Source organism: Lytechinus variegatus, chromosome 17 (assembly GCF_018143015.1).
Source record: "Lytechinus variegatus isolate NC3 chromosome 17, Lvar_3.0, whole genome shotgun sequence".
NCBI classification, from domain to species: domain Eukaryota; kingdom Metazoa; phylum Echinodermata; class Echinoidea; order Temnopleuroida; family Toxopneustidae; genus Lytechinus; species Lytechinus variegatus.
Window position 1 is genome coordinate 20,824,312 of NC_054756.1, and position 17,794 is coordinate 20,842,105.

Below are 17,794 nucleotides of genomic sequence, written 5' to 3' on the forward strand. Positions count from 1 at the left end.
ACAGCTGGTACGTTTAATCGCGATCGCCGCAGATGGCAGCAGACTTATATTTCTATTCTAACGAGTGCTGTGTTTCCGGTCAACTTCAGGAGAGATTTTTGTGTATTTCATACATTTCTGGTAATTTGGTGTTGCAGTAATTTCGTAGATACCGGTATGCGGATTACTTTACAAGATTTGCTTGTTTATTTCGAAGCTTATATATCACGTTTTATGTGATAAGTGTTTTCATTGCCGTGATAGCGTATGAATTTGTATTTGGTGAGATGGTGTTATCGGTCACCGTCTACGTCATGTACCGGCCGGTACGTCGTTCTCAGTCAGTCGGCAAGCCCTGAAAAAGTAGCTTCTTTTATCCAAGTGATCATGACTACCGGTATAGGGTTTTTGCATTATTAATGAGCTTGGTGCGAACCAAAACACCTCTTTTTATTCTGCCATTGCTGCTCTAAATATTAACCAAATTTCATGTTTTTGGTATCTTTGTATAAATTGTAAAGAAGAAGAATCATTCTCTTTTAGGTCATGTGTTTGGAATTTTTAAAAAATGTTGGAATATAGGGAAAACTTTTGATATAAAAACATGAAACAAAATGATTTTTTTTCATGCAACAAATGTTGTTGTTTTCACACTTGATTTCTGTTTGAGCACAAATGATTTTTAGATCATAATAAAGCTGAAGATCTACGCTTTAATATGATATAATTTGTATAAGAAGATGTATCTTATTATAGCGATCGCAACGGGTTCGCATTTAACACATTTCCTATTCTGCCAACACACAAAATGGGCAAAATTCATTGAGCCAGTGTATCAACATTTCAAATCCTTTTTTCATAAAATGTTACGATCTTTTTCTATTATACCTAAACTTCTTATTTCTAGTCAATTTACTCACATTTGCATCGCCAAAATGTTGTTTTTAAGGCCGTTTTCGAGAGCACCACCTGTCCGTCGTCACACGATGGAAGTCGCCATTTTGGAAAATATGACTCCAGAACCGGGTTAATCTTGCAAGTTACTTTTACTTGTTGACGCCCTTTAGGGGCATCAAATAACCATGTGTTATGTATCATTAAAATCGGCAGACTTTCTTCTACAAGTTAGTGACAATTTCAGTTCAATGTCGGCAATGTTTTTCGTTATAAAAAGGAGTTTTTTGGACACTTAAGGTAAATCATGTTTCTATTTTCTTACTTCAAAGCCGTATAAACAGAAAATTTCCCAGGGAACAATCAAATATCAGATATAAATTAATTCTTTGAAGTGTATTTGTATCAGAAAATCTAATTTTGATATATAAGAATGTGTCGCATAGCTGCGCAAGAGGCGAATGCAAGCCCATGTTGTGCCGCCTAGAGTGTGATTTTGGTGCCATGGCTGACCGAAAGGAGTGAGTGGGCGTGGTGGACGTGGGTGTGGTACTTGATGCATGTATGTTATTGTTAAACCAGGGTTGGCGATTTTTTTGATTTTTTTAAAAAAATCAAAAAAATCGGATTTATTTGATTTAAATCAGATTTTTTTTATTTAAATCAGATTTTTTTTATATTTTAAAAGTTCCTTCGAAAAAAAGGGTAATTATCCCCCCCCTTACTCTTACAATGACATCAATATTGATGTTATACATTTCACCCCTAATATTGTTCTTAAGGGCAAGTCCAAGAATTCGCGCGCGTTACGTATGGGACATTTCAGAGGCTTCAATGACCTGAAAAATAGTGTTAATTGACTTTGATTAGATTGAATACCCTCATGATGGTAGACATCTAGGAGAAGAATAATCATGGAAAAAATGGTGGCATATGACCTCGACCTTGACCTTTTAGGGAGAAAAGATGGGCCGTTACGTATGGGACGCAGAAAAAAGACAATTTTTAAAACAATTTTTACAAGTTGAGAATTCTCTGAAAGTATTTCATTTGACAACTTGTAACTCAGTGTGATAGAAGTCACAATACTCTAGTATATCTTAGGCAAGTTTCATGTCATAAGCCAAATCCCTCTAATTACAGACTCTAATTAAACAAATTAATTACATGTTACGTATGGGACATTTTGTCCCCATAGAGAATGTACACAATTTCCCCCATAATTAAAAAAATTGAAATAATTTAAAATATGGAAATAACAAAAGAGTTTCTGTCTTTTAAAATGTTCTATTGAAACATATTTGATATGACTGAAAAGGAAATTAGCCATTTCCACATTTTTGTCCTTGTTTTTCATGGTTTCATGAATTTCTTATGTATTTCTATTGTTTTTTATTTTATTCATATTTTTCCATTTTCACAATTTTTTCGCTTCAATTGTTTTTATTAATCAGTATTCATAACAAATCAGTCTTTAAAAACTCAAGAAAAGGTAAATAATCACTTTTTAGAGCACTCTTGAAATTTGTTTTTCTCCATTCACTTTGTACACGAATCTCCCCATTGACATTGTGTGTAAATGTCCCATACGTAACATGTTGTCCCATACGTAACAATTTTTTAATTAACTTTTAATTAAAAAGTAAACTCTATTTTTGAAACTTTTTGGGGTATAACATTTTCATACTTTATAAATTAGAACTTCCCAGAGATGCAACAATACAAGTATTGTATTATGAGAAATAACTTAAAAAAACATCCTCAAAATGTTACGTATGGGACATTCCGTCCTTGGACAAGACCTAATTTGCATAATTAATTAGATGACATCACTTTTTTCCCCCAAAAGTAATAAGATGTTAGGGGGTCCATGTCCCACCTATGACTAAATCTCACAAGTTTTGTTTTTATTTTCTATGAGTTTTTATAATTGTCCCATACGTAACGCCCATTTTACCAATTATGCAAATTAGGTGCCCCAAATTAGCATAAATATGCATATTATCAAATTTTTCTTAATGAAATTTTAAAATTCAACATGTGGGCTTTCTTACCCCACCAAAAATAACTTCTTAAATTAAAGATGAAATTTTGCCTTCTAGGGTGACCTTTTCTTGGACTTGCCCTTAACCACATATTTTGTAATTAAAATCCAGTAAAAATGGACAATTAAAAATAAATTTGAGGAATCATGTATCTGAACTTAATTCTATCATACATAGGCCTATGAAGGAATATTCCATAGGGAATTCCCAGTGAGTAGAGAAAATTCCCCTCTGGGATTTTTCATTCAAGTATTTAAAAAATCCAAGAGAAAAAATCCCTTATCAAAACTGCCAACAAACCCTTTGCCAATCACTAGTATTCATGTATATTGTAAGAGAAATAATTCAAATCAATGATTTTTTTCAATTAGTCACAGCTTTACAATAGTCAAAGAGAGACTACAACTGTATATGTTTAGGATCTTTTTGATAAAAAGCTCTTCTCTTGCTACAGATATAGATGCAAAACTCTCAGTTTTGGAGAACAATATAGGAGATAGCTTAGTCAAAGGGTGACTATACTACATTCTGTTACTGTGATTTTTTTACATTCCTGCATTAATCTACAATTTTTATTCCCATATTCTCTACAAAAAAATCTGATCCATGAAGTATGAAAAAAAAATCTACTTACTTTTAACTTAAAGGATAAAAACTGCAAAACTGCTTAAATTACAACATATGTATTACAAAAAGAAGTATTTTATTTTAAATGAGACACAGCTTACAACTGCCAATGATTGTAACTGAAGTACCTGCATCTTAACATTAAAATGCAGTGTTAAATGTTTATTCTGAGTTTTGCAAATTGTTGTTATAGAGCTCTTTCCATTATTACATGCAGATACAAAACTTCCATTATTTGTAGCACTGAACATAAAATGGGCTGCAGTGACTTAAAAGGTTTATAAGAGAAAGCTAAATTCTCAACAGTCAAATTATGACTGTACTACATTATGTTAATGTGATTTTTATAATTATGTTATTTAAAACATCAAACGTATGATAAATGTAACAATACGAAATAAGAGGCATGTTAAATATGTTGATTACATGCAGGTATCATTTTTTTATTTTACATGACAGAAGTAGTTATGTGTAGGCGAAGGATCAAAACTGGAAAACTGCCAACAAACCTTTCTCATTGACTTTTATTATATATTTTTTTTACAAACTGCTCTCTGAAAAGTCTTTGGATTATGTGAAAACTTTATGTTAAGAAAGAAATTGACTAATAATAACTGACAAAGAATGTAAAATTTCAGAAGAAAAACTCGACATAATTTACAAAAAATGAGTACCTATTGACAACATCTGTAGTTTTTAAGGAATTACCTGATTTTATTAATTTGTTTTAAGTAGATATGAAGACTTTGTTGATCTTTTATTGATATAAAGTTAATTCAAAGTTTTTCAGTTGACTTGAAGAATTAAAACTGCATTGAACAAATACTTTGTCCATGATTTGTACATTTTTCAATGGAAGTGATTTAAATCAATGATTTTTTTAAAAAAATCATGGTGATTTAAATCGCGATTTAAATCACGATTTAAATCAACGTGATTTAAATCCGCCAACCCTGTGTTAAACCCATTGAGATTAGTTGTAGGTGATAAGTTGTGCATTTGAGTTCTGCATGAATTATGTGTATTGATGATAAATTAATGATAATTTCAACTTAATATTTCAAGAAAAAAAACAGGCGGGAATTAAAGCATGTTTAATTCCAGTCTCATTTTTTTTTTCATGTACAGGCGCAGACCATGCATTGACTGCTGCCTGGTACTGGTATTAAAATGAATAGATACATGACTATATCTATATTCTTTTTTTTTGTCATCATATCAATAAGCTGTCTCATCAATTCACATGATGTACACAATAATGGGTCCCTGTTTTATTATGTTAACTAGGAGGGAGATTATTTTGTAAATGTGATTGTAGTAGAAATTCAGATAATGTCAGAGACTTGCTTTTTAACTTTATATATTCCAATATATCTAATGTTAATATATTCTATAATTCTAAGCAGTGGAGTACATTTCTAGCTACTGTTGCAGCTCCAGCTGTCTGATCTCGCATTCTCGGATCTACAAACAAGTTTGAGACATCATGGTAATTATACAGAATACAGAGTGAACATGGACAAACAGAAAGAAAAAAAAATTACTTGCAAAACTTAATTTTCTACTTTTGAATGATATAAATCTTACAGATACCGGGAAGTATAGTGGGACATTCATTTTTATTTTCTGATTAAAGTCTGTTGAGGAATGAGACCCCCAAGAGTTGATTAATTTTTTTTAACAACGCAAAGCGTCCCATGCACTTCTCTTGTCTTATTCTATTTTGTTATCTTTCTTCTTGTATACTATATTTTCACAAATAGAAGCTGTTTGAATAAGAAAAACATGAAGGTAACACAGCCATGCTCTACAAGATCACCTCTTGTGTTGCATTTTAGTCAAATTAACTTAGTAACCTACATGAAAAAAAAGTATGGAAGTTTCTTAGATCTACAAGTACCTGCCACCCTGCCACCCAATGGGTACTTGTCTTGGGTGGCAGAAAAGTTCCGCGTATAGCGTCCCTTTAAGAGGCCATATCTTCAGTTATGGTGCTCCAATTGTAATATGGTCTTCACCATTGAATTTGTCTTGAAAAAACCTTTCAAGTGATGTGTAATTTGTCTGTATTTAAAAAAAAAAAATCATGTAATATAGCTATATCTTAGATGGGTCAGCAGCCAGCTTTTCATAGGCCAAGTACATTTAGCAGCTCAAAAACGAGAATACTGCACTCTGATTGGTCACAGAGACCACACACCCATGCAAATATTCCAATGTTCACCACACAGGACCTCTGCAAGGTCACACTCACCATGTGGTAATCTCTTCAAATAACCCGCGCCTGTTGTGAAAACATTATTCAGCCAATCAGAACTCTGGATTTTATGTTACTCAGAAATTTTAGAAATCTCGTCTTGCATCTTGATGGAAAAAGCTGGCTGCTGACCCATCTAAAAGATGCCACATATCAAGAGTGACATTGTAAGAAAGTATAGAGTTTGAGCTTTCTGATGATATAAATAATGTTGGTACCTAAAACACAAAATGTTGCACAATTTGCAAGTGAAAACAGAGGAAGAAAATTCTGTTTGATGCATCTTTTCTGGTAAAAAATTCACTTATTTATCAAAATATTTTATTCAAAAGAAATAACCAATATGAAAGAGTAACATTTACTCTTCCCAATGGTACAAAAATAATCAATTTTACTCCAGAAGAAAGGGGTTAAATTCTTTGAGAAAAAAGTCTCACAATTCACGAGATTTTGCAGGGACATGAATTCAGCCACGAGAGGACTTGGATAAATCTTGCCCATTTGCTCATTAACACAGGGGTTTGCCGACTGACTGTTCTGCGCGTTTGTACGGCTGCTGCCTCAGCCTGGCGCTCGCCAAGGATAGCCGCTGTGAATATGTAGCCGCAGATCCTCGAATACCGGGGGAAGAACAACTAAGATGAAGAAGTATGTGTGCGATGCGCCGCGGTTGAGACCCGGGGGGGGGGGGGGGGGGGGCTGGCACTTACATTTTCAGGTGGATACCATGTGCGACCAGAAAAACGTGATGTAAAATTTTTAAAACTAAACAAAGTAGGCCTACCGGTATGTTTTTTTCAGGGTGTCATACAAACCCGGGGGGGGGGGGGCACTTGGTATAAGTGGGTATGTGCCGCTGAGGGTTTTTACAGTTTTTACACTCAAATTACCGTTCCAACATGTCCAAGGCATAGTATTTTCTTCTTATCAAGAAAAAAAGAAAGATATCCACTCCAAAGCTTTGCATATTTTCTGTTGCGCCGTTCCGGTCGCATTGATCTGCTACAACAGAGCTACCAAGTCTCACGCATTGTGCGTGAGACTCACGCATTCAGGGTCCGTCTCATGATCTCACGCATGGCACCCACTTTTCTCATGCATCGGGACCCGACAGAAAAAAAAAGGAGCATTATTATCATGAAAACAGCGCATTTATATAAAATTTCAGACTATGGACACCAGATGGCGCTATTCCGCAAAAGTTATCAAAACTTTTGCAGTAATTTATATATATTTGTATTCACTTTTCCATAGTGAAAGTGTACAGTGTCTCAGTTCAAAATGGCGACTTGCAGTGGAGAAGCGAATCCGAAGGATTCTGATGAAACTTTTGACGATAGGAGTGATAATTTCAGTGAAGGATCTGTGTCAGAAGGGGAGGATGTTTTTTATGGATTACATTTTTCCCCCAAGTTGCAGAGATGCCAACCCTCCCGATTTCATCGGGAGGCTCCCGAAAATTCATCCCAACTCCCGCCCTTACGATTACCATCCTTATCCTCCCGAAATTACGATTTTTTTTGCATTGATCAAATTGGATTGGAAGGACATGTATCGTCTGCTAACTTTAGCATGTAGTAACTCCATTACGTTCGCTGCTACTAAATTCTGTGTGAAAAGTAGACAAATAAGGAGCAGCGAAAAGCTGGTGCATGTGATATGCCCAACGGGAATCCACTGTGCACCAGGCCGGTAGGCCCGGCTAGCTTCGCGAGGCGTGTGCGCTCGCGGCCACTGGATTTGTCGAGTCGTGCGGTGGAATATCGGTGTGTGATTCCGGCGTATTGATGGGTTGATATTGACACGAAATGGCGGAAAATCAACAAAAGAAGACCAAGAAATGGTCTCAGAAGTATAAGACTGAATACAGTCTCCAGTACCTGTGTGTTCGGAAGTCGGAAAGAGGAATTTACCATGCATTTTGTGCAATTTGCAGCGTGGACATTTCAGTTTAGCAGGGAGGTCGTGATGATAATTCGGAAGCACTTTCGTTCGGGAGCAAACGGCATAGGCCTACGGACATTGCGATGACAAGATCTTCGAGCTCCACTAGTACCCTGTTGTCTTTATTTTACCAAGCAAGGGACCAGCGCTGAGCTTTTCTTTACTGGATTTATAGTGGAACATAACCTGCCTATAGCCGATAGTGATAATTCATCCTTATTATTATTGTTGAACAGGTACTTCTTTTGTCCCCTCATTTTTTATTTACAATGTGAAAATGCATATTTGATATTTTTAATGTTAAAAAAGTGGGAACAATGTTTATTTCAAAACATGTGAAATGCCCCAAAATAAGGGTCAGATTGCACCAGAGAGCATCTAGAAACCCAGAGCTTCCAGGGCCCTAAGGCGGGCCCTGGACCCCGGCTGCAAGGGTCGAGCGCTCCGCGCTCGAGATGTGCGCTACGCGCACATAATTTGGTGGCAGTTGCAAATCCTCCCTAATTCTGATTTCCAAAAGTTGGCATCTCTGAAGTTGCTGTTGGTTGTACTAGTCCAAATAGATCTAACTTGTTAGTCCCATTCAGTAGCACCAGGGGGTCAGTGCGCATTATAGTCTATAGCAGTCCAGTGGTTAATTTAGGTTTTCCTCTGTACAAAAAGAATGGGAGCTCTTTATATTTCAGACTTCTCCAACTTTTTTCAGATCTTTTTATTTATGACCACTCACACCCCAGCTACTAGGATGACCTTTTCTTGGACTTGCCCATACAGGTTTCACTATTATTTGTCGGACTATCTTAAAAATGAACAAAACATTATTTTGGGGTATTTTGCAGTGTCCAATGTGGAGAATTATACATTTATGACATGACAGTATTTGTGCGCATTGCCAATGGGAGGAATAATGCTCTTCACGTTCAAATGCTCATAACTTTTTCAGTGTTTGTCCTATTTCACTCAAGCTTTTGTTGATCTCATTCTTTTATTTTTCCGCTTGCACGCAACGTACCTTACTTGTTCCCATTTTCAACAGGTTCATAATGAGCTACATGTAGGCATGATGATGTATTTTGTTTCAGCTGTTTTTATGCTTGTGAAGAAAAAGTCAACATGCTTTTTTGTTCTCTCTCTGCAGGAATTGATCAAGACTGGATCAATCATGCCTAAAATGAAACGCACCCCATCCTCACAGAAGAATATTGTACGTGCTTACAAAGCTGCTAAGGAGGGCAAGATGTCGATACGGGAAGCCGCAATGAAGTACAACATTCCAAAGTCTACCCTCATTGATAAGGTCAAAGGTAAAACTCCTCTGGAATGCAAGAAAGGACCCAAAGCTGTCCTTTCAGCAAAAGAAGAGAAGAGTCTTGTAGACTGGGGAGTCAAGATGGCTGGAATTGGGTACAACTGCATAAGGCAACAGACCATGTACACCGTCAAGACTATCATGGACAAGGATGAAAAAGAAGGAAGAGGGAGGAGGAAACGTTTTGGGGACAACAATCTCCCGGGAAAAGATTGGTGGTTGCGCTTTTGCGAGCGGCACTTGAAGCTGAAGAAAGCCACAGCTCGGGTCACAGAGAGAACCAAGAAACTAGCAAAGTCTGATGCGGCTCTGTGCAAGTGGCAGGCTGGTCTGAAGAGGTTACTCCAAAAGAAAGGAATCAAGGATGGCTCTTGTGTCTTTACTTGCACTTCAAGTCGCTTTCTTGTTGATGGACATAGGGGTATGGTTAAATTCTGCAATACCAAGAAAACCAAGGAAGGGGAAAAGTATCTCACTGTCCTGACAGCTGCTTCCGCTAATGGGAAATTTGTTCCTCCTATGATCATTTACCCAGGAGACCATGTTGATATTGATCTCCTTGAGGATGAGGCGGTTGAAGGGACCTTCTTCACCAAAAGCCAAAATGGAGATATGAATGTTGAGCTATTCTTTAGTTGGATTGGAAATCACTTTCTAGACTTCACACCCACTAGGAAACCTATCCTGCTTCTTATTTCAGGAAACTGGCCATATGTTGATATGTATGTCTCAAGACTGTGTAAAGACAAACAGATCATCTTGTACTGCATGCCACCACATACAAATCTCTTTCAGGAACCGCTGAGGTGGAGCTTTGCGAAGCAACTGCCTCATGAATGGAAAAGGGAGTCCATGAACTTTGAAATTCTGAATCCTGGCATGAAAGTGGACAGATATGCATTCCCTGCTGTCTTTAGCAATGTCTGGACTCATCAAGCCTCGGGGAGCAATGTCATGGCAGCGTTTGAGAGAAGTAGAATCTGGCCAGCAGATTCCAAAGGCAGGCAAAAACCAGCAGTCCAAGACCATGCAAGTGTGCAGTGCTTTGATGAAGACGGCAATGCAATAGAAGTTGCCATGTACGAGGAAGTCACAAGTGAAAGTCCAGCTCATGATGTAGAAGAACAAAGTGTAGGAGTCCTGACAACAAAAACTGTCAGTTCAAGAAATGTCAAGTTTTGGGAACCAAACTGCCTCCAACAATTTGAGGAAGCTCAAGACTTGACTGAAAGCCGGAAACAACTTTTTGAAGCCCGTTTTCTTTTGAATATGGAGATAGAGAATGATCTTGTCTACAATGCGTGGAAAGCACTCAAGTGCTTGATGGAAATGAAACAGGAAACATCCGATGACGGCGACGATGATGATGATGATGAATCCGACACTGATGATGATGATAGTCTCCTGGATTGGCTTTCTGATGAGTCTGATGAAGACATCCAAGAAGACAATGAAAAAGAGAACATCAAAGAGGATAAAGATGAATCTCCTGATGATGCAGAAAGTAAACCTGATGCTGAGGATGATGATGAGAAGGAAAATGAGGAAAACGAAAATGACCCTGAACTCGATGTTGATGAAGATGGGCTTCCAAGTTCAGTATCAAGTAGTTCTGAAGACTTTATCTCATCAGCATCTAGATGCTCTCCCTCAAGGACAGCCATGTCTCCTCTGAAAATCACTAGGTACATCCATCCAGAGGAGGATAGCAACAGAAGAAGAAGTGTGAACAGTGTTACTACACCTAATAAAAAAGGTGAATAAATAAGAGAAGAGATGATCATTTCTCGTGCCCTAAGTCTGTCCAAGACAGACAGAAAATTGGTCTGCTGCATCAAACTATCTTGACTTGTTTACTTGATGCCTTTCCTTACTTTCCTCCTACAGTGTATACACATGTTTGCTTACTAATTATAAGCCTATCTGTAGTGTTGGTCAATCCTCACATGAATATTATTCCGATAGAATGTGTGTGTCCTGAGGATATAAAAGGAAAAAATATTAAAGTTGTATTGGATAAATTTCACAATTTTAACATAAAAATATTTGTTTAGATGCCCGATTAGAACAAGATATCTGCATGTATTTGTCTTGTTAATTTAAAACTCCTTCTCAAGCATGGAATGAGCTGAAATGTCAGTACCGGTATGTAATCTCTGTCTGTAGTTTTCTGATATCCAATTACTAAATGTGTAAAGTAAATACCCATTGAAGTAAGATAACGCTCATCCTAATTGCTGACACAGTTGAAATCATTAATATTTCTTTGTTTCTACTCAACCCGGTCTTCACAGGGGCCGCAGAAGTGGGGTGGTGGGGGGGGGGGTTCAGCCCCCCACTTTTTTCCAAAACCATGTACAAAAATGTAAAAATGACCATATGATTGCGATTTTTTGCATGGTCAGCCCCCCCCCCACTTTGAAAGCCGTTCCGCGGCCCCTACTTCATGCATAAAATGAAAAAAGTTAATGGAGATGAATACTAGTACATAAATTTATAAATGAATAAAAACTGATGAATATGTAAATCAATAAATAGATAAGGCAATGAATATGGTAATGTGAAATAAAAAAAGAGGCCTACAAAATTAACATAATTAAGAATGATAGGAAATCACTCCAAGAAAAATGATGAGACAGTCACTTTACTGTAAAAAATTGGGATGGATGAATTTGTAATACTGTATTTACATGTAGATAGATAAAGCAACATAAGCAACATAATTTACCTAAATGGAATTATACCTTAAGTTGCAAAAAATATCAAACCAGTTCCATGCAAGTTTGTGGTATGTAGCTGATAAATATAGATGTGGACATTTATTTGGTTTGTATAAAACATATTCAAAATTAACCATTAAATACAGAACACATTATTTATTATATTTTAAATAGTTTTTAAAATGAAGAAAATGATTGTTTATAAATGCTCATTGATCAATGCAATTTCTGATAACTTGTGTTCTTAGAATTTAGACTGGGGCCATGAATAATGCAAACATGAATAATATAACCCTAAAGGACTGGGCTATTTAACCCTATCTAGGCCGGGGGGGGGGGGGGGGCTCGGAATTGACCGCGGCGCTCACTGACTTTTTACTTTCAAGTCTTGCGCAACTTTTGAGACCAATTTTGCGTCACCCGGGTACGTGGTTCCGAAATTACGCAACATTATGTAATTGCATGTCAGACCAAAAATTGCTCAAAAACGTGATTTTGTGTACAAAGTCAATGCAAAATGTGTTTTCAACCAAAATTCATAAATGCATGATTCTTTTTAGTTTTGGTGGTCTAAATGTATTTATCTTATGCTTTTATGATCACAGAAGAATCCCCAACAAATTTCATTGAAAAAACAATGAAAAACAAAAGGTAAAAAAAAAAGAAATACATAAGAAATTGCAAAAAACAATATAATACATAAGAAAATGATTTGATATCGCAATTTTTTTCATGTACGCTTGCTAAGAACACCACAAAGAGTTTCTATACCAAGAATTAGTATATTTGGAGCTTTATTTAGGGAGTTAGAGGAAAAAAGTATGATTTCGCATACTAATTACGCATAAATTAGCATATTCACTTAATAGCAATTCGCATGAAATAAATTACTATACAATCTTGTAGATTATGTCCCAGGCAACCCGCCTGCCAATTTTCGGCGCGATCGCGCTGTCGACGGCCGAGATCTTAGGCCCCCCCCCCCCGGCCATATGAACTCCCAAAATATCCCGGCCTAGATAGGGTTAAGATGTATTATTGAGGACGGGGGGGGGGGGGCGGGCATGATGCCCCTCCCCCTTCTGATCTCGGCCGCTGTTCGCGTAATTGCGCCTAAATTTGGCACGCACATTCTTTACCACTAACTACAAGCTAGTATAAAAAGAATTCTGAAAATATGTTATTTGTTTTGAATGAAATATGCAAATTTATTCATGAAAAGCATTGCATAATTAACACCCAATTTCACTTCATATTTTCTTATTTTTTTGGAGATGTCATCTTTGTAATCTAATTTAAAGGTTTCCACAGAAAAATTGCGAAAGCCAATTTTTCCTTATGTATTTGTTTTTAGAATTTCTTATGTATTTCTTTGTTTTTTCATCTTTTGTTTTTCATTGTTTTTAATGGAAATTATTACAGACCATTTAACAACTAAATTAAACCCTAACTTAATTAAGCAGACTTATTAGAATGAAAAATAATCACCCTTTTATGAATTTCATCTCCCATAGACTTTGTACACAATGTATAAAAATGAGCCATACTCGGCATGACATTGTCTCGTAAAAAGCCACGTGATGTCGCGATGCTATGCCTGTATGTCGCAAAATTGATCTCAAAAGTGGCGCGAGCCTTCAAAGAAAAGAGTCCAAAAAATTTGCGGTGCAAAAAAAGGCGTTTCGGAAATATCGCGCGAAGCGTGGGGGGGGGCATCATGGCCCACAATCCTTTTAGGGTTAAACCATAGACCCAGCGAGTGGGGAGGGGAGAAAGGAGTGAGCGTGTGATAGACGGGTGTGGAGGGGTCAGTATTTTGGAAAAGGATGAAAGTCCAAAGATCAGCATTATGGCGATAAGGACAGGTGAATGATACAATAAGATACACAAGGGGGAAGTCATATGAGAAAGAGGAAGGAAATAACACAGAGAGGGAGGGGAAGGGTTAAGAAGGGGATAGCTGTAGGCAAGAAATAGGAAATGGACTGGGAGATGCGGTAGCTTAGTAAACATGCTATATGTTTTGATTTATAGGAAGAAATATTTTTGAGCGGAAAATAGTTCCACTTCCGATCAGGGAAAAACAAAATAGGCCATTTTAGCAATCACTTCACAGAAGCTTTCTATAACCAGAGAATCTTCTGTCAAAATCCCTTCAAAACAAAGTCTTTGTCGAAAATAGGTGAATCAAAATAGCAGTGTCGTTATGGACTATGGACAAACGTATTTGCATTTATTTGGTCCATCCGAATCTTAAGACGATGTGCTGTTTCGGTCCACCAGCGTTCGACAATGACCTCTAATCTGTCCATTGTTATTTGATGGGCATTTTCAATAGACTGAGCATTGCAGAAAGCGTCTGCGAACAGAGGCGTCGATCCTGGGGGGGCAGGGGGGGCGATCGCCCCACCAATGAAAATATTGGGGGGGCAAACATATCATTTTGCCCCCCCAATAATTCCGGATATGGCAAAAAAAACAAGATTGTAATGTTCAGCAAGCGAGAATGAGATACACGACTCGTTCTTTATTTATAATCGTGCTCAAAATGCCCGCTTTTCTGATTGGAATATAAAAAATTTCAGCTCGCGCTTCGCGCTCGCATCATTTATGTAGCAAAAACCCATATTTTTTATGATTAAATAGGTGAATGCAAATGTCCCGTTTTCACTTTAAAGCTTCAAAAGAACTCCTGCTTCGATTTGCAATCATCTTTTCTTGGATATATATCTTGTTCTTTATCAAAAACGTCCAGTAAACTGTCATTTTTTTTCAGATCGAAAAAAATCAAAATTTTCAGCTCGCGCTTCGCGCTCGCATCTATTCTTCTTTTAGATGCCAATTTTAATCATTGGTACCAAAAATGCTTAGAATATCAAGCTTTCAGTTCAGAATATGATTTTTTTAGCTCACTCTCGGCACTCGTACTATCTGTGTAGTGATGTATCCTCCTCATGAGTTACTACAAACAGTTCTAAACAGGCACCCTTTTCCTGCCAGTATACAAAAAAAAATCAGCTCGCGCTTCGCGCTCGCATTAATTTGTTGGTGAGATACGTGACTGTGCCTCATATATATATATATATATATGTGTGTGTGTGTGTGTGTGTGTTCATATATATACATATATGTGTGTGTGTTCGTGTGTATGTGTGGGTGTCTTGTACGATCCAGCGCCTTTGGAACGTTAATGATTTTGCCCCCCCCAATCTGAAAAATGGATCGACGCCCCTGTCTGCGAAATATGCTAAAATGCGCTATTCTCTCTCGAATTTTGAATGCAGTAATCCGAAAAATCCTCAATGTCTAAAAGACAATAACATCGTGCGTCAGCGCCGATTATGATTTCCCGCCAATTCAGGCGAGCTGAAGAAGCATCCTGGATCGGACATGAAACTGTTCTCTGTTGCACAACAGAAAGTCCAAATGAATAGATGCACTTTATATTTCGTAATTTGACAGTACAGTAAGTAGAAGTATACATGTAAGAGGTAGGAAGGAGCTAGATAATTATGAGAAAATGGAGAGGCCGTTCTAGAGGAAAGGCGAACATAAGGGCTGAGCGATGTCACATCGCCGATATGGTAAGTTTGAATCATTTATGCATGGAGATTAACTACCTTTCTTCATGATTTATGCAGTTGATAGTAAATTGGTAAAGAGCTATAGAGAGAGGGATAAAGGTAGATTTGGTTCTGGTGATTGGCGATTGGTAATGGTCTAGCGCCACCTCATGTTCAGTTTTGGTAATCTTTGTGCCCGCCTCTGCCGTCTTGGAGTCCATCATTCTCCCTGTCTTTTTTTTCCCCTTTCCACAATTCCACTTCCCTCTCATTCTATTTCTCTCTCTCTTGGATCATGGGCGGAAATCCCGGGGGGGGGGGCGGGGGGACGTGTCCCCCCTAGTCAAAATAGTAGGGGGAATATAAAATGTCCCCCTACTATTTCCGGTTTTCTATGATGGTAAGAAATTCATCATTCAAAATCGAAATAAAACATTTGAGGACGAGATGACTTTTTCTGATAACCCTTTTTTTCTTTTTTTTTTGCTTGTCAATTTTTTTTTCGTCGAAATGACCTGAAATTTGGGGTGATATAACTATTTTTTTTTTTGACTGTCAAATTTTCCAGCCCCTTGTCCCCCTACCTTTTGGAAAAGATTTCACTCCCTGTCTTGGATGCCCACCACTCTACTATTCCTTACTTTTTTGATCATCTAGATCCTTTTCTTTCCATCTCGTCATGCTTTGTACTGTTTTGTGTAAGTTTGTCGAATGATGGCTATCTAGGCTTATTTTAATTCAAATCACAAAGTGTGAAAATAGGCCCTACATAAATGCCAAGTATTCTCATGTACTTTTAATTTGCCGTCATGAATACTAAATCAAAATCATCTTCCAACAAGTCTTACTGTTTTACTCATATTTCTGGAGAGAAAAATATATTTCTAAGCAATATAGCCTAGATAAGTCATTCATTCATTTTTTTTTTCATCTCATTTAGGTTATTTCGAAAAAAATCTGTAACACGATATTACAAAAAATTGTAATAATCATGATGTTAACTAAAAGTCTGAACATAAATTAATAAAAATGAAATAATCCAAGTAAACTACGCTACATGAATGAAGTGCGTAAAACTGAAATATGGAGGAAATCTTACAGAAGCAGAATGCATGTAGATGAAGTTCCCCCCTTTTGATATTTTTTTTACTTATATTTGGCTTTTGAATTCCTTTAACACAGATACGTGACAAAACATATGGCAAAACAGCGAAAAGCAGCAGCCATATAACTAATGCAAATATTTAAAAGCTTTAAAATAAGTTCGTACTTATAAGTATTATAGTCACCATTTGTAAAGTTTAGTGTTACTATTTGTTTACATATTTTTGGTGTGTTGTAAAATTCTAATTTCAATGAAATCGCAATTCGATAATGTGACATTTTTGCAGAACGCTCAAAATATAGTAACCGAGTTAAATTTAGACTAGCAACAGCGCCATCTGCGATTGACGGATGACCATACTTTGTTCTTTAAATTGTAGAAATCACTCAATCATATCAATTTGATATTAAAATAAATACTAACGGCAATTTAGAAATTCAGGGGCTTAGAGAAAAGCCATTCTCTTTTTGCGAAAGCAGTGTTAAAATTTGGTCTTAATCTTTGTTGATGCAAGCTAAATACTCGCGTTTATTCTGCTAACTCTAGCGTTAAATCGAGAAGGCGAGGGGAAAATAATCGCCAGGAATTATGAACGCCATCCTATTTCTGCTCCAGGCTTTGTTATATGCATCAAATCAAAGGGGCTTTTACCATTCAATGCGCCTTTCCTCCTTTCATTTTAGTAATCATGAAATACCCAAAGTGAACAATCCATCTCTTTGATTTAACAAAGAAATCACTTTTTTCAAACGTGTTTAGTAGTAGGCCTATACAGTGCGTCTCAAAAAAAAGTTTACACTTTGAAAAAGCCCTGGGAATTACAAAATATACAACGTGTGGATAATTTCTTCACATATGTGTTTGGGTTTGGGTCTCATATATCCAGGGAAAATAAAAGTTATGACAGAATGATACACTTGAGTGAGCACTCTTCATTTTTGTAAAGCTCGCAGAAATCTGCGCAGAAATACTCGTCTTCACGCTGTGTCAAGGGGAAAAGGCGAAATCAAACTTACCCTGTGAAACATTTCTCATACATTTGCCTTGCACTTTTATTCAGTTGAATTAAAACGGATACATTCAATCATTTTGCAACAATTTTGCCAACCAATTTAAAATTTCAACACTTATAGTTAGCACAACCTCTACCCTTTTTGTGCCAGCTAGATCTGAGGACATAACTGAACTTGAACAAAAGATTATATCAGACATCTTCAACATTTTCAGTAAGTTTTCATCATTTCAAAGTGGGTTTACATTTCATTTTTCATTTGATACTTGTTTCTCCACACTTTTCCCAAGCTTGACAATTAAAAAATAAAAATGAAGCCTAATCCATTTCATGAAAATC

The 17,794-nt window shown here is 36.8% G+C and overlaps 1 protein-coding gene across 3 annotated transcripts; it reads left to right on the forward strand.

The window, feature by feature from the left end:
• The first annotated feature begins 26 nt into the window (after positions 1-26).
• Positions 27-10,980, forward strand: LOC121431456. 3 transcript variants are annotated; one of them, XM_041629034.1, is made up of 2 exons: positions 27-120; positions 8,885-10,980. In XM_041629034.1, the coding sequence occupies exon 2, from the start codon at positions 8,909-8,911 to the stop codon at positions 10,817-10,819; it is 1,911 nt and encodes a 636-aa protein (XP_041484968.1). In that variant the 5' UTR covers positions 27-120; positions 8,885-8,908; the 3' UTR covers positions 10,820-10,980. The 3 variants fall into 3 exon arrangements, with proteins under 3 accessions (XP_041484968.1, XP_041484969.1, XP_041484970.1); XM_041629035.1 differs by having other exon boundaries at positions 71-154; XM_041629036.1 differs by lacking the exon at positions 27-120 and adding an exon at positions 6,245-6,450.
• Positions 10,981-17,794: the final 6,814 nt, after the last annotated feature.